The sequence below is a fragment of the Trachemys scripta genome, chromosome 2, assembly GCF_013100865.1.
Source record: "Trachemys scripta elegans isolate TJP31775 chromosome 2, CAS_Tse_1.0, whole genome shotgun sequence".
Lineage (NCBI taxonomy): Eukaryota > Metazoa > Chordata > Testudines > Emydidae > Trachemys > Trachemys scripta.
Genome location: NC_048299.1, coordinates 282,090,344 through 282,112,260, shown reverse-complemented (window position 1 = coordinate 282,112,260; position 21,917 = coordinate 282,090,344). Strand labels below are relative to the sequence as shown.

At 53.4% G+C, this 21,917-nt stretch overlaps 1 protein-coding gene across 1 annotated transcript in view; it reads right to left on the bottom strand.

Annotated features, from left to right (window-relative positions):
- NRBP2 (nuclear receptor binding protein 2) overlaps positions 1–21,917 on the bottom strand; it is a gene marked incomplete in the record, with an annotated part of 68,564 nt that overhangs the window by 36,305 nt on the left and 10,342 nt on the right. The window contains 5 exon segments of the mRNA XM_034763807.1: positions 2,571–2,665; positions 2,756–2,796; positions 5,333–5,422; positions 5,739–5,840; positions 6,291–6,413. Of these exon segments, the coding sequence (XP_034619698.1) occupies positions 2,571–2,665; positions 2,756–2,796; positions 5,333–5,422; positions 5,739–5,840; positions 6,291–6,413 (451 nt within the window).

The window sequence follows — 21,917 nt, the reverse complement described above, 5'->3', positions numbered from 1 at the left end:
GCCACCCACCCACCCTGCCTGCAGGTCACCCCCCTCACCTGCCCAGGCCAGGGCCAGCCAGCCACCCAGCTGCCTATGGGTCACTCTCCCACCACCACCGGGGCCAGAGCCAGCTAACGCACCTACCTACGGAACACCCCATGCACCCACCCACTCGGCTCCCTGCTAGTCACACCCCCCTACTCCCACCCGGACCAGAGGTCCCCCCAGACCTGGCTCCCTGTGGGTCACCTGTGACGGAGTCTTCACCTCATACAAGCCAGAAAAGACCAATTTAGCTCACATGCTGTGCCTCCCTGGAGGGGCACTAGGGCCTGGTAAAGCCTAGCTGGAGATGAAGCCCAGCTGGGGAGGAGCTGGGACAGGATTATTAAGCTGATGTGGGAGCAGGAGGCAGCTGCAGAAAGGGAGCTGGTCAGGGACAAGGGGGAAGTCCAGGGGAGAGTTAGCCCTGGCCTCATGCCTTGGACTAGAGCAGTGTTTCTCCACCGGGAAGCCTGGGGGTCACGGGACAGGCTTGGGGGAGGGGGGGTCGCAAGCAGGGCTGGCATTAGGGGCTAGGAAGCAGGGCAATTGCCCGCAAAGCTAATTTACATGTTTCAGCCCCACGCCCCACAGGGCTGATGCCCGAAGCCCCAAGCTTAAGGTAGGGGGTTGCAATTTTTTCTAGTAGGGGGTAACAATTTTTTTTAAAGTCCACAGGGGGTGGCCAGCACAAAAAGACGAGAAACACTGGACTAGAGAATCTGGCAAGAGGCCGAGAGAGGCGAAGTAGCCACAGGGAGCAATGGCAAGCCCCGAGATAGACCAGGAGATGGAGAGGTGGGGTAGGAAGGAGCTCAGGGAAACAGCAACAAGGACTGAGACTGAGCAGGCCTTGACTGCTAGTCAAAGAGTCCCAGAGCTAGAACCTGGAGCTGTGGGTGGGCCCAGATTTCCCTACCAGCCAATGGGATACAACTGAGGTCTATAAAATCATAAACAGTATATGAAGAAAGTGAACAAGGAAGTGTAATTTACCCTTCACATAACACAAGAACCTAGGGTCACCCAGTGAAATTAACAGGCAGCAGGTTTAAAACAAACAAAAAGGTATTTCTTCACACACCACACAAGCTGTGGAACTCGCTGCCAGGGGTGTTGTGAAGGCCAAAAGTATAACTGGGTTCAAAAGAGAATTAGATAAGTTCATGGAGGATGGGTCCATCAATGGCTATTAGCCAAGATGGGCAGGGATGCAACCCCATGCTCTGGGGTCCCTAAATCTCTGACTGCCAGAAGTTGGGACTGTACCACAGGGAACAGATCACTTGATAAATTGTTCTGTTCACTCCCTCTGAAGCATCTGACACTGGCCACTGTCAACAGAGAAGATACTGGGCTATATGGACCATTTGTCGACTCACTATGGCTATTCTTATGTTCTTGCTCAATATATGCAGATAGATCATCCCCTCCACCTCAAAAAAAGCAGAAGAGTAGAGACAGCATATTGTGTACCAGAATCAGGAATTAGTATATATAAAAGAATATCTGATTTTATAGCTGCCATGACAGCGGGACTAGTAGCAATAATGCCAGCGTTAATTTGTACAGCCAGCAGCAGCAGCCATTTTTTCTGAAGAAGTATCAGACCTCAGGGAATAAAAAGGTGCCTCCGTATGTGGAAGTGATTTAATCAATGAAATGACATGCACCATGTAGCACTAGCCGGGATCCCCGTGCACGTCGAGGTAACGGGATGAAATGGCAGACAAAAGAGCTACAGAAATATCCTTGAATAAACAGGAATTTGAAAACTTAGTACAGGAAAATTTAAAAGAGGAATGGCCAAAAATTTGGATCAATGGGAAGAAAAGGCATAAGACTTTCTGCGTTGTGCTCTAGAGTTGAGGATAACAACACGCCTCAGGGTCTGAGCAGGAAAAATGAAGTAATTTTGTTTAGGGCAGTAACTGGCCATTCTGATTTTTAAACAAAAATCTTTTTCGAATACATGAAACACAAAGATGGACTATGGGAGCGTGGGAAAGGAGAGGAAACAGCTGATCACCTGTTATGGTACGCCAGGGCTTTGAGAAAGAAAAGGAAAAGCTTTTTGAGAAATGTCAATGGCTTACGGAAAGAAATTACATGAGGTTATTAAGTACAAATATCAGGAAATGGGGGGTAGCATTAGAAAGGGGCAGAATGAGAGAATACAAACAGCTAGGTGTTTAGTAACTGGAGTTGGTGGCAGGTAGTGACCACCCAGCAAGTCTGTTTCGCTGGCTGGGAAGGGGGGGCAGAGAAAGGAGGAGGCTGCAGAGAAGGGGCCTATAGGCACTCGCTAGGAAGAACAAGAGCTGGTCAGGTACCAGGAGGAAGTCCAGGGAGAGTAAGCCCTGGAGCCCTGCCCTGGACTAGGGAGTCTGGCAAGAGGCCAGAGGGGTGAAGTAGCCATGGGGGCAGACATGCACCAGAGCCACCCACTCAACCCCCTGAGTTCACATCTCTTAGCTGGGGGAAGTCTCTCCACACGGACCATGCACCCTGGCAGCAGAGGTAGGAAGCGGCCCTCTGCCCAGTACCTGAGCCGATCTTTATGAGGCCGTTGTGCTGGATGAAGACAGTGTCGCTCGTCAGGTTGCCGTGGATGATGGGCGGATCGCAGGAATGCAGGAAGCTGTGGGAAGATCAGAGCCCCCCTGAAGTGTTACCAGCCTGCTGGGCACGACATGGCAAGCCAAGCAACAGAGGTGGAGAGGAGGCTCACCTGAGAGCAGAGAGGATCTGTGTGCACCAGCGCTTCCAGGCCTAGAGGAGAGATCAGAGCGCCCCATCAGATAGGGAAGCCCCATCACAGCCTGTCTAGTCCCCAGACAGCAGAGCAGGATCATCCCCTCCAATCTGCTCTGCAGGGCTTTGTGTGAACATCCTCTGTGCCAGGCCCGTGCCCCTTCTCCCACAGGGAGGGACCACTCACTAGCAGCAGGGTCCCAGACATGGTCCCTTTGGAGAAGGCCTGTATCAAGCAGGAGGCCAGAGCACACAGATGGGCCATATTAGTCTCCCCTGCAGCAGCTATCTGAAAAAATACTAGCTAGGCTGAGAACCTAGCAGTCCATGATTCTTAACCGGAGGAACTGGGGGCCTGGGACAGCACTCAGAGAAAACAAGTGGCTTAAAACCCACGTGACTTGGTTCTTCTTTGGTCCCATCACCGGAGCATCACAGACCCCAGTGGATTTATCCTCACCACTAGGGAGGTATTACCCCCATGTCAAAGGTCAGGAACTGAGGCACAGAGACAAGAGACTTGCCCATGCTCATACAACAAGTTATTGTCACAGAGGGAAAGAGAACCCAGGGCGTCTATGTCCCAGGCCAGTGCCATGACCACAAGCCCATTGTTCAGATTTGAAGGATTGGGGGTGGCCTCTTCCCTCTCCGGAAGTATAATTCTGTCTCCATGGGAACAGGTTTCAGAGTGGTAGCAGTGTTATTCTGTATCAGCAAAAACAACAAGGAGTCCTTGTGGCACCTTAGAAACTAACAAATTTATTTGAGCATAAGCTTTCGTGGACTACAGCCCACTTCATCAGATACATGAAGTGGAAAACACAGGAGTGGTATAAATACATGAAAGGATGGGAGTTGCCTTACCAAGTGTGAGGTCAGTCTAACGAGACAATTCACTAAACAGCAGGATACCAAGGGAGGAAAGATAACTTTTGAAGTGGTAATGAGAGTTGTTACCCGGGGTTCTTTCAACCCAAAGCTCTTGGTATCTTTTATTCTGTGCGAGGAGGCGTCAGGAAATAAATCAGGGGAGACACGGCCGTCCGACCGATAGATGTCTGGCACAAACAGGACAACACAAGAGTGCTTTCACTTAAAGCTAAACTTTACTAGTCTCAAGCACTTACACACGTCCGCAACAGGTTAGTAAAACACCCCCAACCCTCGATAATTACCGAAGCTGAGAGTGGCTCTCGAGTGGCACAGTGGCAGCCCGTCTGTCGGTGGGGAACACAAGATGCATCCAGAGGGAGAGACCAGTCCCCAAATGAGTCCCCTTATTTATACATTAGTAATAGAATGATATGTCCCTTAAAGAAACCTGGTTAAGTAAGCAGTTTCAAGCAAGAGGTTCCTTCTGATTATTGATTAACCAGGTGTGGGTTTTTCCAGAGTCTGCAGCTCTGAGACCCCAATAGACATTCCTGCTTTTAAAATGCATGTATCAGCAACTTCAACACAATTCTTATCAGGAAGAACGCGGGGTCAAGCTGTCCCTTCCGTGGCACCCCAAAACCCCTCCCCTCCTGCCTTGGTCAAGCTGAGTTTGCTGAATAGCCAATTTACAGCCTGCTGACTAGGTTGCTTTTTAACAATAAGCCATTGTGGTTTTAGGCACTTTACTGGTTTGCCAAAGTCTCCCCATACAGAGTGGCCCATTTCAGACAGTTGACAAGAAGGTGTGAGTAACAGTAGGGGGAAATTAGTGTTGGGGAAAATAGGTTTAGGTTTTGTAATGACCCAACCATTCCCAGTCTTTATTCAGACCTAAACTGATGGTGTCCAGTTTGCAAATTAATTCCAGTTCTGCAGTTTCCCGTTGAAGTCTGTTTTTGAAGTTTTTTTGTTGAAGAATTGCCACTTTTAAGTCTGTTATTGAGTGTCAGAGAGACTGAAGTGTTCTACTGGTTTTTGAATGTCTTTCCTCCCTTGGTATCCTGCTGTTAAGTGAATTGTCTTGTTAGACTGAGCTCACACTTGGTAAGGCAACTCCCATCCTTTCATGTATTTATACCTGCTCCTGTGTTTTCCACTCCATGCATCTGATGAAGTGGGCTGTAGCCCAGGAAAGCTTAGGCCCGAATAAATGTGTTAGTCTCTAAGGTGCCACAAGGACTCCTCGTTGTTTCTCCATGGGAAGGCTCCTGATCAAGAGTCCTCTCCCTACAGCATGACTCTGGGGTTGCTGAGTTCTGCTCTAGGAGGTGCCAGAGTTAGCAGTGGGTTGTCCCCAGTGGCTTTTATGGTGAGATCTTGCTCTGGTTGGACGGGTCCAAAGACTTCACACTGATGAGAGCCACAGGCTGTGCTTAGGGACCCCTGGATGTTCCTATCCCCAGACACCCCTAGGGAAGCTCTGCTCTTAGTCCCCAATTCTGATCAAGCCGCCACCCCAAGCAGCAAGCAGAGGGTTTGTGCTACTCACAGCTTATCCCTACATGCCCATCTGTACCTGATGCCTGTTCCACAGAGAGGGTCTTCGCTTCAGGGGCCTGGGGCACTAAGCTACCCGCCCATTACAGACCCTCCCAGACAGGGTGAGGAATCCTACCCGAGCATTCATGGCCTTGTGGTTTTTCTTGGTTTTCTTCAGGAACTGTTTCAGGCTCCCCGAGGACACGTATTCTGTGATGAAGATCACCTGGTGGAGGGGGAGGGAGGTGTCAGCGCAGCCACTGCCCCAGGGAGTCAGAACAGCCTCCCTGCAGCCCAGCTGGGGTCTCCTGGGTCTGCACCAATATTAGGCACCCAGGGCCTCTATCTGACACAGGGCTTAAAAGCTGCACCCCTTGGTGCAGCACTGGCCAGGGAAGACAGCAAGAACCAGAACAGGATTTCTGTGCACCTCTGGGAAGGGGGAGGAGGAGAAGCACCTGCGTCAGGATCCCCTTCTGGTAGGCACTGGCATCCCCGCCCTGGGGCACCTCCCCTGTCCCGGTGTCCTGGCACCCCCTTACCCGGGCCTTGGAGTCCTTCACATCCAGCCAGTATTTATGCAACTTCACAATATTGGGATGATCCACAACCACCAGCTGCTCAAACATGGTATTGATCTTCTCCTGTGGGCAGAGGGCAAGGTGAGCAAGGGGGGCATCAGCTGGCATGTCGGGGGTGGGTCAGAGGAGCTACAGGGGAGCAGTCTGGGGGTGCAGGGCACACCAGGACCTATCTGAGGGTGCACGGGGTACTGTGGGGCCATTTGCAAGGGATAAGGGGAGGAGCTACAGGGGACTGTCTCAGAGACAAGGGGAGGAGCGACAGGAGAACTGTCTCTGAGCATGCAGGAGGCATGGGGGAGTGATCTCTGATGTTACGGGAGGCAGGGAGGCTGCCTTTAGGGGGAGGAGATGAGCAACATTTCAAGGGGAATGTACAGGCAGACGGAACCTGAGCTGTAGGCCAGCAGGGAGCTGCAGGTCTGGGGTTTCAGGGAACTGGTGAGTGGAGGAGGGAGCTTTTCCAGCCAGCTGTCCCCCCACAGGGCATGGGAGCAGAAAGGAGCCACTCACCTCGTGGGCCTTGAAGGCCTTCTTGTCTGTGAAGTGCAGCTCATTCCACACCACCTCTACGCCCTCCTCCGTGTCCATGGCCAGGAAGGTGCTCTGGATCCCAGGCATGTTCCCCTGGTTCACCTGCAAGGCACACACCTGGAGGATGAGACAGCCCAGCGACAGGCACTGGCTCGGGCCGAGTCCAGCCAGGCCTTCAGGCCCACAGCATCTGGCCAGCATGCAGAGAGAGCGGGTGAGAGGGGATGGGGGAGCTCGCAGGTCACGTTCAGGCCAGGGGAAGGATGCAGCCGGCCAAGCCCGGCAATACAGGAAGCTTGTGCATTCCCAGCCAGCCTCCGGCTCCTTTTCCTGCACATGGCAGCAGCAGTGGTGCAGCTGCTCTGGCTCCCAGATGTAAAACGGAATTGTTCTGCTGCCTCCAGTGGCTGGAACGCAGTGTCCCTGTCGCTAGGGCCTCTCTGGCCACAGACCAGGGGCTACTGCCATAGCCTGGGGGGCTACAGCCACAGCCCGGGGACACTACAGCCACAGCCTGGGGGGCTACAGCCACAGCCCGGGTGCAGCCTCTGGCCCGCCTGGCCCCTGCAGAGGGAGATGCAGGTGCAGAAGGAAGGAATGACACAGCAGTCCCAGGAACTCATTAAGAAAGGACGATGGAGCTGGGCAGGCAGCCCATGGCCCAGCTCCTGCTACAGGCAGACAAAGCGCCTCTGTTATCCCCTGGGGTCTCACAGGCTCCACGTGCTTTACACAAAGACCAGTACAGAAACCCAGGAATGCTGCCAGTCAGCCTGATCCCAAGGTCAGCTTCCTCCTCAGCCCACAGGCAGCGGGCAGAGGGCACGGGAGAGCACAGCATAGCGGCTCCAAAGCCTGGCAGGGGAAGGACGGAGGGTGCATGGACAGACACTGCCTTCTGGGCCTGAGATGACTTCATCTAATCTCACTTTCTCCAACAGCAGCCAGAGCTCACGTGGAGGCTCAACCCCTGCTCCCCGCTGGGCGCTCTGGGTGATCACAGAGGCCAGCTCCCCAGGGAGTCACAAGGGTTCGGATGGAGCAATAGGGGGAATGGGCAGGATGCTCTGTCTAGGGAAAGGTGGCAGGGGTGCACCACAACATCAGCACCCCCTCTGACTCACTCGAGGGGCCATGTTCATTCATACACTGAACCTGGGAGGAATAAACACAGAGCAAGCGACTCCCAGAAAATGGGGACAATGCCTGGAAGTAACAAAGGGAGATGGATGGAGGTGGTGAGGAGCTGTTCAACAGGAGCCATCCAGACCCGTCCCATGCAGCTTCCATCTGCGGGGGCAGGAATCTCCCAGCATCCCCCCCCTCCACACCCCTTCCCGGCCAGTGCAGCTTGCGCAGCTTTGGGGATCCTAACAGAGGCTGTTCGCAACTTGGGCTCAGGAAGTAAATGTGGGCCTGGCTCGTCCCTCGTCCCAGCCAGCCGCCCTCCCCCAGCGACGGGCCTGTCACACCGGGGCCGGCTCGTCCCTCGTCCCAGCCAGCCGCCCTCCCCCGGCGACGGGCCTGTCACACCAGGGCCGGCTCGTCCCTCGTCCCAGCCAGCCGCCCTCCCCCGGCGACGGGCCTGTCACACCGGGGCCGGCTCGTCCCTCGTCCCAGCCAGCCGCCCTCCCTCGGCGACGGGGCCTGTCACACCGGGGCCGGCTCGTCCCAGCCAGCCGCCCTCCCCCGGCGACGGGCCTGTCACACTAGGGCTGGCTCTGCTCTCATCCCAGTGTAGGCAGGGTCTGAAGGAGTTCTCCCCTGACAGCTAAATGGGAGTGGGAGAGACTTCAGGAGCAAACTGTATTTACATGAACACACCTTCTCTGCTTATATATCCAGCAGAGAGAGCGGTGTTGCTCAAAATGATCAACTTTGGCTGGTGTTGGGTTACAAATTGTCACGGAGTCCCCGGGAGATGCTCTGGAACTGCTCCCCACAAAGCCAGTCAGGACTTTGGGGAACCTCCTCTCCCTTGGAGCAGACTGTCTTCAGGGCAAGAAGCTTACACGGCTTCACCTCCTGGGTCTCTCCTGGGAGCATTCAGCATATGCCCCTCCGTGTGCTTCCCACAGCGAGTCCGCCCAGGCGGGGTCCTGGGGAAGCCAGAGGGTTCTGCACCCCCACTTCGCAGTCAGACGTGACTCTCAGCCAGCCAGTAACACAGAGGTTTATTAGATGACAGGAACACGGTCTAAAACAGAGCTTGTAGGTACAGAGGCGAATGGGACCCCTCGGCCAGGTCCATTATGGGGTTCAGAGAGCCAGACACCCACTCTCAAACCCCCTCCAGCCCCTCCTTCTCTCGGCTTTGTCTTTTTCCTGGGCCAGGAGGTCACCTGATCTCTTTGTTCACCTTTAGCTATTTCCTTGCAGGGGGGGAAGGGGCCCTGGCCATTTGTTGCCAGGGCGACAAAGTGTCAGTGATTTATGCACACTGGCCTTTCCCCCGCCACCTAGACACTTAAGAAATGCATAGGGGAAACTGAGGCACCCACACAGTATTCAGAGGAAACATTAAGAACAGTCCCACTTCGTCACACAAATCACTTTAGTACTGAATGCTAGGTAGTGAAATGCTGTTATCAATGTTGTTGCCTTTATTGTATGAATAAAGGGGAGCAGAACTGTGCTTAACCTGTCCCAAATGAGGGGTCACCCGCACCTGAAAGGACCTTGTTAAGCCAGGGGCTTGAATGCCAGACCCTGGGAAAGTAAAAGGTATGGGGCAGATCAGGGCCGGCGCAACCCATTAGGTGACCTAGGTGGTCGCCTAGGGCGCTACAATTTGGGGGACGGTGACCGCGGCGGTATTTCGGTGGCAGGACCTTCCACCGCCTCTGTGGGGGGGCAGCATTTCGGGGTGGGACCTTCCACCGCCTAGAGCAGCAGAAAAGCTGGCGGTGCTCCTGGGGCAGATGTCCCAGCTAGGAGGTATGGACTCTCCCTAAGATTCCCCAGTCTGGTTCCTCTGCACCGTTCAAAGATAGAGCTAAATAGGCTTCATTTGGAGCCTTTTGTTATGTTAAATATTTAATAAGAGCTGACATCACTTGTGGTGGGGCAGTATTTCTACCCAGCCTGCTGAGACCTAAAAATCACTATGAGACTGATCTAAAGAAGCGGCAGCAGAAGGTGACTGACAGGGGGCTGGCAAGAGCAGCTGGCTAAAGCAGTGAGCAGTGGCTGGCAGGGCATCCAGGTGGCAAGGAACAGTGGCTGGCAGGGCGGCCAGGCGGTGAGAAAAAGCGTCTGGTGGGGCACCCACAGGTGGCAAGGTACAGCGGCTGGTGGAGCACCCAGAGAGTGAGGAACAGAGCAAGTGCTCCGATGGTGGAGCAAGCCAGGTGCCTTCTTCCGGGTGGGAGGGGAACTCACACAGATGCACCTCTGAACCTAGGGTCCTCACTGACCAAGGACAACCACTGTGAGAGGGGTGTGGTGAGGAAGCCGAGGGGGGCACGGTAAAGGAACTTTTGGTTGTAGAACTCAAGAATGTGAGGCAGAAGAAGACTCTGCCTCATGCACTCTGCAGTGGGTGTCCTGCTCACAGTTTATGTTTATGAGTCCTGCTTGTGGCATTTTCCCTAATTAATGTCAGGTGACTTCTCTCCTTTCATTATTGTTTTTTTTGTACACTCAGACTCTGTGCTTGCAAGTGGGGAAGTATTGCCTCCCAGAGGCACCCAGGGGTGGTATGTAATTTCCCCAGGTTCCTGGGTGGGGGCTCGAGCTGGTTTTGTGTTGTATTGTTGAAAAGGAACCCCTAGATATTAAACCCGGTCCTGGCTGCTGCCGGCTCCATCTGACAGAAGGGTTACACCAGCCAGTGATGGGGCCTGTCACACCAGGGCTGGCTCTGCCCTCGTCCCAGTCAGCCACCATCCCTCAGTAATGGGGCCTGTCACTAGGGTTGTTGGGCGTCCAGTTTTCGACCGCAACTGCCGGTCGAAAAAGGGACCCTGGCAGCTCCGACTGGGCCGTTAAAAGTCCGGTCAGCGGCGCAGCCCCTAGGTGCATGGACAGCCAAGGAGTCTCCGTGCGCTGCCCCCGCCCCCAGTGCCAGCTCCATAGTTCCCACTGGCCGGGAACCACGACCAATGGGAGCTGCAGTGGCAGTGCCTGCGGGCGCGAAAGCAGCACGCGGAGCCTCCCTGGCCGCCCATGCGCCTAGGGGCTGCAGGGACCTGGTGGCTGCTTCCTGGGAGCCATGGTAGGTGTTGTCAGAACCCCAAAGCCCCTTCCACACCCCAACCCCAGCCCCCTCGTGCACCCCAAACCCTCATCCCCAGCCCAGAGCCTGCATCCCCAGCTGGAGCCCTCAAACGCCCCCCCCCGCACACACCCACGCGCACACACAGCCCTCTCCTGCACCTTCCCTCGACGATGGGGTCTGCCACTGTGGGGCTGGCTCTGTCCGCGTCCCAGCCAGTCGCCCTCCCTCGGCGATGGGGTCTGTCACTGTGGGGCTGGCTCTGCCCGCATCCCAGCCAGTCGCCCTCCCTCAGCGATGGGGCCTTCCACTGTGGGGCTGGCTCTGCCCGCGGCCCAGCCAGTCACCTTCCCTCGGCGATGGGGTCTATCACTGTGGGGCTGGCTCTGCCCGCATCCCAGCCAGTCACCTTCCCTCGGCGATGGGGTCTCTCACTGTGGGGCTAGCTCTGCCCGCGGCCCAGCCAGTCGCCCTCCCTCGGCGACAGGGCCTGTCACTCTGGGGCTCACCACACTGATCCAAGGGAACATGGGCAGAGCCAGGGATTTGTTATTGTCAGCAGCATGGAGCGTTTCCAGCTCCCACAGGCTTCAGCTTTAGCTCTGGGGATATGGTGACAGAGCTTGGCTGAGGGAGCTGGACCTGGGGCTCAGTAAAGCAACTCACACAATCTTAACTGGAAAATTAATTCTAAATGGGCTGGAGAAAAGCAATGCCATGGACAGAGAACTGGATACGAGGCCGTAGACAAGGGGCCTGGGTACGTAGCAATGTATTGGCTCTGTGGGAGGTGTCAAGGGGGGCCCACAGGGATGGGGGCTAGAGCTGCTCTTATATAGCAGCCTCATTAATGGCATCACAGGTCACATTTTCTAGATCTTTGGTCATTTTTGTTGCTCTCCTTTGGTCTTCTCCAATTTGTCCACATCTTTCCCAAAGTGTGATGCCCAGAACGGACACAGTACTGCAGCTGAGGCCTCACCAGTGCTGAGTAAAGCGGAAGCAGCCGGGGGAGCCACCCACAGAATAAAGATAAAACAAAATATTGAACAGCTGTCTCAATCCAGAAGCACTGCCCGTCCTGTGCCCTGCTTCAGTCTGTGATCATGAGGGCCGAAAGAAAAATCAGTCTATAATTTAAATACTGCATCATAGTGCAGAGAGAAGGTGACAATGGTCACCTTTTTAATCTCATTTCCCAACATTTCAGTGCCTCACTTTGCAGCTTCATTGTTCTGCTAATACACGTTTTTATCTGGAATTAGAGATGCAGACAGATTAATAGGCTTCACATTCCAGAGCGGGAGGTGGGGGGACAGTCCCTGTGTTTACAGCTCTGGAAAGACCCTGGCTGGGAACTCACATTCAATTGTGAGCCTCTAGAGCTGAGCAGCTCCCTCCCCTAGTCAAGAAGGGGTTTAAGAGCTCCTGTGGGCTCAGCCAGCCCTGACCCAGTGCAACTGCAAGGCTTGTCAATGCTGGAGAAGAGCAGGTCCTCGAAAGGGGGATCTCAGCTCAGGCTGGGAGGCATTCAGAACCAAACAGCTAGTGTGGAGCTCCCTGGCCCCAGGGACCAGGGGCTGCCTACTGGGGAAGTGGCTTGAGAACACCAGCCAGCCGAGCTCTCTGAGGAAACAGAGGGACCAGCTTTTCTGTATTTTTCTTTTTGGAACCCTGGGACTCAGGCTATGTCTACACTCTGGCGGTAAGTCGACCTACGCTACGCAACTCCAGCTATGTGAATAACGTAGCTGGAGTCAACGTACCTTAGGTACAGTACCCCAGGAAAGGAGCCCGGCATAACATCAGCCTAGAAGCATTACAACCTGTGAAAGGCAAGACCCAAAGGCACATGACCATGGGGGAAAGGGTCAGTCAGTAACCTGACTCCTGCAGGGTCACCTCTGGAAGATGTTGGGGGAGAAGACAGGAGTACAGGGTATTAACGGGCCCTGGTGATACCCTGAACAGCTTGAGGGAAAGCGAGGAAGTGTGAACGAGGAGTGAGAAGGCAGGTCAGGAGTTTGGGAGAGTTTGACCCTGAATCATGTGTTCCCAGGCAATGCAGGGAGGAGCAGGGCTGGGGAAGAGGACCAAAGACCCACTGTGTCCCCAGATCAGGTGCTGAGCTGGGAGATGGGCAGTGCTGGAAAGCCTCCAGGCAAGCCTGAGAGCATGGTGGCTCTGATAAGCCAACACAGCAACTCCACCCCCGCCTTGGGTGAGATAAGAGGCAGTTCTCTGGCCAGTCACATGAGCCCAGAAGCAGCCTGGTCTCTGCGATAACCCCCAGCTCCTGCCTCAGCCCATGGACTGGTGCTTCTCCACGGCTGTCTCCTGCCTCCCCCTCTGGCAGTGCTGCCAGGACTTGCTCTACCCCCTCGGCAGTGGGCTCAGCGTCTATCAATGGCTCTGCAATAACCCCAGGACCTAGCTGCCTTTCCCAGGGATAGGGTAGCCACTGCCAAATCCTAGAAACAGCCTCCAGCAGCGGGACTCGGGGGGGCCCAGGATGCCCTCCAGAGTGGCATGGAGGAAAAGGGGGTTTTGCAGACATACCATGCTGGAGCCCAAGGGAGAAAGTTAATCCATAAACCAGGAAGGGATGGAATTCATCCCTCCAGGTGCCTCCCTGAGCAGCCTGTTGGCTGTTGCTATGACATATTGGACCTTGACCTCAGACTGTTTAGGGTATGGAACAACGTAATTAAGGGCCTGTTTGCACAGAGCCAGGAGACATTTCTGAGGCCTCATCAGCCTAGGCATGCAAGATGGCAAAGTCCCGTCAACACTACACATTACAAACGAGTAAATGAGCAAATGAGGCCCCCATTTTCCAAAAAGGAAATCATACAGGAACTGCCACACTAGGTCATATGCTGAGGTAATTCCCACTCTGTGCCCACCCCAGCAACCAACAGTTCCAGTAGCTTCAAAGGAAGACGAAAGAAATGCTGAAGTGGGCAATTATGGAATAATCCTTTTCTGAATCCTGCCAAGCTCTTGGTCACAATTATACCTTGAGGCATAGAGTTCCACAGGCTAGCTAAGGACCATTTAAGAAGATTGAGCTTGGTAATTACCACACAATAAGGCTATCTCCACACCCTAGCAAAACAAAAGAGAAAATCTGTAATGGCCTTTGAGAAAGCAGAAACAATAAGCAATATAGCCAGGCTAACCTGTTCTGTGTGATCACATTACACAGTTAGCAGGCAAAGAGAACACATAAGAAAGAAAATATTTTTATTTCAGTGAAGTATTTGATCCTGCAGTTCATGAAAACATTCTCAGCAATAATTCAGACTGGCTTGGATACAGCACGGTCAGGCAAGTGCAAGGTCCCAAATAAAGGGTCATAGAAAACAGCGTGGTATTGAGCTGAGGGGAGGTGTAATGGGGGAGCAGCAGGGATCGGAGTTAGCTCTGTTGTGATTTAACATCTCCACTAATGATCAGGGAGAAGGGGGATAAACAGCCTGTTGATGACATTCACGCACAGGCAACACAGAACGGGGAGGAGCAGCGAATCCCAGTGAGGCCACAGAAATAGCATGTTAGAGCCAAGGCCAGGAAATAACAGGATGGGATTCAACCTTCGGCAACGTATCCACATCGCCCAAACCCCAGTGGGACGGAGACACTGGAGAGCAGGAGAGTCCAAGAGAGGGAGCAGGGTATGTCTACACTGCAGTTAGACACCCATTGCCTCGGGCTCCCGGGGCTCAGCTCAGGGGCTGTTTAATTGCAGTGTCGAGGGCCTGGGCCAGGGCCTGAGCCCTGGAACCCTCCCACCTCATAGGGTCTCAGAGTCTGGCCTCCAGCCCGAGTCCAAACATCTACACTGCAATGAAACAGCCCCTTAGCTGGAGTCAGCGGGTACGGGCCAGCCGCAGGTGTCTAACTGTGGTGCAGACATCCCCCAGAGGCCTTCCCTCCTAGGGCAGGGAGGGGTGCGTGTCTGTCCAGCTCCGAGGAAACACACCCACCCTAAAGCTCGGCTCCAGGCTTTCAATCCAGAGCAGGGAGGGCAGAGTCCCTCACTATCCAGTTCTGGGGAGCCCCCCCCAGACCCCACAATTTCCAAATGGTAAAGTAACATCCAGAGGCTGATGAGAAAGAGGAGCCATCTTCCAGTGGGGCTGGGGCAGCTCCCAGTGAGAACCCCACTGTTTGCCTCCACCCTTCCCCTTGGTGCGGAGTGGGATGGCTGGGACCTTCCCTCTTTATTTCCTTTCTCCCTGTGCCCCCAGCTGCCCCAGGAGACCTCTCTATTGCCTGGTGGCTGCTGGGAGAAGGGGACTGCGCCTCACTCTCTCCCCTACTCCTGAAAACAGGGGGCATGGATTTGCCCGCTCTCCTCCCTGTCTCCTGCTGCCAGGGATCCATGAAGTGGAGGCAGTGTGAGAGGAAACGTTCCCTGTGCAGACAGCAGCGTAGTACAGCACAGCAGCCCGTGATTCTGGGACAAGGCCTGGCCAGGGAGCCCCCGCTGAGGCGATTGGGGTGGCTCCAGGGGGCACTGCAAGGGATCTGGCATTGCTGAGACAGCTCTGGGATGGGTGTTGGGAGATGTGGTTAAACAGGGTCTAGGCCCAGCTAAGCAAGGTCAGAATCCCAGCTCCCACACGGAGCCAGGCTCAAGCAAGGAGCCTGCCAAGGGCCAAATCCCCTGGTGGGGAAGGATGATCCCACCTTGGGATGTCCCTGGACTTTGGCTGCCTAGAGCCGACCATTTCTTGGGTGGCATGAAGCCCCTTTGAACCCCTCCCTCACGCTCGAACCTTCCCTGGGTGTCAGCCAGGCTCCAAACATCCCAACCACGCCAACTGTCACAGGGTCCCATCTCCCCTCTTCCTGCTGCTGCCCTGCAGGACTCTTCTGAGCGGGGGGAAGCCAACTCTGCTGACAGGAGTTGGGGTGGCTGAGAGCTTCCCTTGATGCTACAGCTGGGGAGCCTGTGCTGAAACTCATGCTGGCGACAGCACCTAGAGTACAGGCAGGACGCAGGCCTGGGCACCGGGCACCAGAGAGGAAGACCTCCTGAAGCAGCTCTGGGAAGGACAGCAACAAAGATTGGCCCAAGCGGTTAAGCATTAATGGTATTTGGCAAACCAGAGGGGACCTGGGGGATTAATGAGGCTGACACACAGGGGTAGGAGGACTGCGGGGAACCCTGCCAAAGCCTGAAGGATACACTGCAGGGAATGCTTCTGCCCATAGGCATTGACTCCGTGGGTGCTCCGGGGCTGGAGCACCCATGGGGGGAAAAAAAATGGTGGGTCCAGAGCACCCACTGGCAGCCCCCCTATCAGCTCCCCCCCAGCACCTCCCACCTGCTGGTGGGCCCTCCGTATCAGCGCCTCCCCCTCCCTCCCCGTGCCTCCCGCCTGCTGCGATCAGCTGTTTCACAGCATGCAGGAGGCTGGGGGGTAGAGGGGAGGACATGGCACGCTCAGGGGGGTGGGCAGGAAGAGGCGGGGGGGGGCTTGGGGAAGGGGTGGAGTGGGGGCAGGGCCTGGGGCAGAGCCGGGGTCGAGCACCCCCCAACAGTTTGAAAAGTCGGCGCCTGTGCTTCTGCCCTGACCCCAGGGCTGAGGAGCTGGACCAGGTGGGTCCTTATCCTCTCCTTTGAGAGGGGCGGTGCAGGGAGCCTTGGGCCTGGGGCTGGCCAGACCCAGGCGGTGGGCGCTTTCCTGCTTTGCCTTTTTGCTGGAATGCGAAGTGTTTTCGTCTGAGGGAAAGTCATAGTTTTAATCCCACGTGTGGTTTATGTGGGCACCCGTGGCTCCCGCAGGAGCTGCCAGCCAGCCCTGTGTGCAATCACAGGCAGTCTGAACAGCATACAGCAGGAAGGAAAAGCCAGCAGAGAAAGTGGGGAGGAACCAGGGCAGGGCTCCAGGACGTGCTTAGGGGAGGGTCAGGCTCAGTGGGGAGGGTCAGAGTCCTTGGAACAGTGCCCAGCTGGGGAGGGCAGGCTCATATGGCACCCAGGGTGAGGTAGGCCCCAGTGCCCAGGGAACAGCGCCCCTAGGACCATGCCCTGGGAAGCTGGGAATGGACCTGGATTCATTCGATCCTCCCTTTGGTACCAAAGCCCATGTTTCACATCCTGGCAGAGTCTGCTGCATTAACAGGCAGCCGGGCAACAGCAGCTCAGCCTGCCTGCCCTGGTACACAGACCTGCCCAACGCAGGCTTTGACGCCGCACTGATTAAAAGGCCACGCTGGCCAGCGTGTACACCGCTCCCACTGCTCTCCTCGGACAGCAGCACCCACGCTAGGAAAAGCAGCAAAGTCTGAGATAAACTGCCCATGTCTGCCCAGCCCTGGCTCTCGGGGACTGATAACCCCAGCCAAGGCCCTGCGGCGTGACTGCCGCAGAGCACAAGGCAAACACTCCCTGCAGCCCCCTTATCGGAGCTGGAGCCAGCTGGGCTGGACTCTGAAGTCAGGGCACAAGGACAGGAGAGATCACGGGGCCAGCCGCAGGTACTGGGGGAGGGGACTCTGGAAGCCAGGCAAGGAGATCAGAGAGTGGCCAGGGTCAAGGAAACACCAGGTGCTATTGGGGCATCTCACGGAACCCGCCGAACAGCTGACTCGCTTTGGGTGAGGACTGGCATACGGGACTGCGTAAGGGAGGGGGCACCAGCCATTTTGCGTTCCGTTTGCACGCACAATGTTGGAGTCAGTCGCTGTGGTGTTGGTGCTGAGAGTGTTCAGGCTCCTCTATTAACCCCTTATTCTCCATTTCATCCAGCTCCTGTGGCAAACAACAGGCTTTAGACATGCCCCCTCCTCCCCCCACCACTGTTAGGGAAAGCTTCCCTTGTCCCTGGCTCCAGTGCCATTTGCCTCTGCACAAACATACCTCCTTCATTACACTGAAACCCACACATAAGGGGCCACGAAAGCAGAAGCTCCTTTGTGGGCAGTTCTCTGAAAACACCTACTCAGTGTGCCGTGCCAGTCAAAAAAAAAAAAAGCTAAGAGAATGTTAGGAACCATTAGGAAAGTGATGGATAATAAGACAGAAAATATCATAATGCCACTATATCAATCAATGGTACACCCACACCTTGAATACTGTATGCTGTTCTGGTCTCAAAAATTATGTAAGAATTGGAAAAGGTACAAATAATGGCACCAACAATGATTAGGGAATGGAACAGCTTCATAGAAGATCAGGGTTGGAAGGGATCTCAGGAGATATCTAGTCCAACCCCCTGCTCACAGCAGGACCAATTCCCAACTAAATCATCCCAGCCAGGGCTTTGTCAAGCCGGGCCTTAAAAACCTCTAAGGAAGGAGATTTCACCACCTCCCTAGGGAACCCATTCCAGTGCTTCCATATGAGGAGAAATTAAGAGAGATAACTAATAGGGGGATATGATAGAGGGGATGGCTCGCTCGATAATTGCCCTGTTCTGTTCATTCCCTCTGAAGCGTCTAGCACTGACCACCTTTGGAAGACAGGATACTGAGCTAGATGGACCATTGGTCTGACCCACTTTGGTCATTCTTGTATTCCCATCCTGTACCATAGAATCAGGGGGAGGGATAGCTCAGAGTTTGAGCATTGGCCTGCTAAACCCAAGGTTGTGAGTTTAATCCTTGAGGGGGCCACTTGGGGATCTGGGGCAAAAATCAGTACTTGGTCCTGCTAGTGAAGGCAGGGAGCTGGAGTCAATGACCCTTCAGGATCCCTTCCACTTCTATGTGATAGGCATATATATTATATAATCTCTATGGACAGAAAGTCCATGCTTGATTAGTAAGAGTATAGCAGTGGGAATATACTACTGACCAGGATTGTGACAGTGATTGTGAAATATAAGGGAGATTCCAGAGACTAATCTTACACCTTGGCAGGGGGTTAGATTAGATGACCCTGGTGGTCCCTTCGGACCCTATGGTTCCATGATTCTATGACTACTAAACCAGCCAACGCAATAATAATGGGGGATTTCAACTACCCTCCTATTGACTGGGTACATGTCACCTCAGAGCATGAGGCAGAAATACTATTTCTAGACACCATTCATGGCTGCTTCGTGGAGCAGCTAGTCCCGGAACCCACAAGAGAAGAGGCAATTTTTGGTTTAATCCTAAATGAAGCACAGGATCTGATCTGAGCCAAGAGGGAACTACAGATGAACTGCTCAGTAATAGTGACCATAATTTATTAAATTTGGCATATTTGGGGAGGTGGGGAATACCAAAAAAAACCCCTCACCACAGTAACATTTAACTTTAAAAAGAGGAACTAACTCAAGAACGAGGATGCTAGTTAGACAGTAATTAAAAAGAGCAGTCAAGAGTACAATGCCTGAAAACTGCCTGGAGACTTCTTAAAACACCTCCTAGCGGCTCAGACTAAATGTATGTCCCAAACCAAAAAAAGGAAGACCAAAAAATGCCACTACCGCTAAACAGCAGAGTAATGGAGGCTGTTAGAGGCAAATAGGCATCCTTTAAAATTTGGAAGTCAAATCCTAATGAGGAAAATACAAAGGAGCAGAAACTCTGGCAAGTAAAATGTAAAAGTATAAGGTAGGCCAAAAAAACTTGACAAGCAACTTGCTAAAGATACTTTTTTTACTGTCTGTACTCGGCTAGCTTGATTATCACTTCAAAAGTTTTTTTTCTCTTAATTAATTGGCCTCTCAGAGTTGGTAAGACAACTCCCACCTGTTTATGCTCTCTGTATGTGTGTATATATATCTCCTCAATATATGTTCCATTCTATATGCATCCGAAGAAGTGGGCTGTAGTCCACGAAAGCTTATGCTCTAATAAATTTGTTAGTCTCTAAGGTGCCACAAGTACTCCTGTTCTTCTTTTTGCGGATACAGACTAACACGGCTGTTACTCTGAAACCCTTTTTTACTATTGTTATTTAAGTAGATCAGAAGCAGGAAGCCTGCCAAACAGGCAATGGGGCCATTAGATGACAAAGGTGTTAAAGGAGCACTCAAGGAAGATAAGGCCATTGCAGAGAACCTAAACAAATTCTTTGCATTGATAGCCACATCTGAGCCATTCTTTTTCAGTGACAAATCTGTAGTGTCCCAAATTGCTGTCTCACTAGAGGAGGTTTTGGAACAACTTGATAAGCTAAACAGTAATAACTGGCCAGGACCAGATGGTATCACCCAGGGGTTCCGAAGGAACTCAAATATGAAATTGCAGAACTGCTAACTGTGGTATGTTACCTATCACTGAAAACAGTGTCTGTACCAGATGACTGGAAGGTAGCTACTGTGACGCCAATTTTTAAAAAGTGCTCCAGACGTGATCCTGGCAATTAAAGGCTAGTAAGCCTAATGTCAATTCTGGGCAAATTGGTAGAAAATATAATAAAATAACAGAATTATCAGACACATAGATAAACATGATTTGTAGGGGGAAAGTCAGCATGGCTTTTGTAAAGGGAAATCATGCCTCACCAATCTCCTAGAGTTCTTTGAAGGAGTCAACAAGCATGTGAATAAGGGTGATTCAGCTGATACAGTCCACTTGGATTTTCAGAAAGTCTTTGACAAGGTCCCTCACCAAAGGCTGTTAAGCAAAGTAAGCGGTCATGGGATAAGAGGGAAGGTCCTTTCATGGATCAGGAATTGGTTGAAAGATAGGAAACAATGGGTAGGAATAAATGATCAGTTTTCACAATGGAGAGAGGGGAACAGCTGGGTCCCCCAAGAATCTGTACTGGGACCAGTGCTTTTCAACATATTCATTAATAATCTGGAAAAGTGAGTGAAGTGAAGTGGCAAACTTTGCAGATGATACTAAATTATTCAAGATAATTAAGTCCAAAACAGACTGTGAGGAGTTACAAAGGGATCTCACAAAACTGGGTGCAAAATGGCAGATGAAATTCAATGTTGATAAATGCAAAGTAATGCACATTGGAAAACATAATCCCAACTCTACATACAATATAATGGGGTCTAAATTAGCTGTTACCACTCAAGAAAGATCTTGGAGTCACAGTTTAGAGTTCTCTGAAAACTTCCGCTGAGTGGGCAGCAGCAGTCAGAAAGGCTAACCGTATATTAGGAACTATTAAAAAGGGATAAAAATGAGAAAAAATATAATGCCGCTGTATAAATCCATGGTGTGTCCACACCTTGAATACTATGTCCAGTTCTGGTCGCTCCATCTCAAAAAGGATATAGTGGACCTGGAAAAGGTTCAGTGAAGGGCAACAAAGATGATCAAGGTTATGGAACAGCTTCCATATGAGGAGAGACTAAAAAGATTAGGGCTGTTCATCTTTGAAGAGAGACAGCTAAGGGGGAATATGGGAGATGTCTACAAATTGGTGAATGATGTGGGAGAAGTGTTATTTATAGAGGCCTGAAAATCCACAAATATCTGCTTTATAGCCACAGACCATTTTTGCAGATCATGGATCAGTTGCAGATACACATTTTGTATCCGGGAAGGGCTCTAGTTATTTACATTTTCACAAATACAAAAGCCAAGTGTCACTCAATTAAATTCACAGGCAGCAGGTTTAAGATAAACAAAAGGAAATATTTTTTCAGAGAATGCACAACTAACCAGTGGAACTCATTGCCATGGGATGTTGTGATGGCCAAAAGTGTAACTGGATGAGTTAATGGAGGACGGGTCCATCAATGGACATTAGCCAGGATGATCAGGGATACAGCCCCATGCTCTGGGTGTCCCTAAATCTCTGGCTGCTAGAAGCTAGTAGTGGAAAACAGGGGTGGGTCACTCCATAATTGCTCTGTTCGCTCACCCTGAAGCTCTGGGTACCAGCCACTGTCAGAGGCAGGATACCGGGTCAGACAGCAGCTCTTATCTCTCCAAGCGTCTCCTGTTTTGACACTCACCAGATTGCTTATTCTCCCCCCGCCAGTCCCCGACCCCCAGAGCAAGCCCCCGTGGCCTCGATGAATTAATGTGACTGAGGGAAGGACCCGCTATCCCGCCTCCCTGGGCAGAGCGCAGCGTCCCGGCCGAGGGGCAGAGCGGGAGGCCCCGCTGAGCAGGAGGGAGCAGCGCCCCGGGCTGTCTCCCGAGAGCGGCGCAGCGCAGTGTGGGGCTGCAGCCCGGGACACCGGCCGCTGACAGCCGCCGGGCGAGAAGCGCAGCGGGGCCGAGGGACCGCAGCGCGCTGACAGCTCCCGGCGGGCTCGGGCGGGGAGCGGGGCTCGGCGCTGCGGGCAGGAACCAGACCCGGGCTGCAGCGGAGCCTGTGGCGCAGGAACCCGGGATCGGCGCGGGACGCGCTCCCCAGCGGCTGCCGGCAGAAGGGTGCGAGCGAGGCCGGCTCCCCGCTCAGCCCCCGCGCCCCGGCCGGCCCCGCTCAGCCCCCGCGCCCCGGCCGGCCCCGCTCAGCCCCCGCGCCCCGG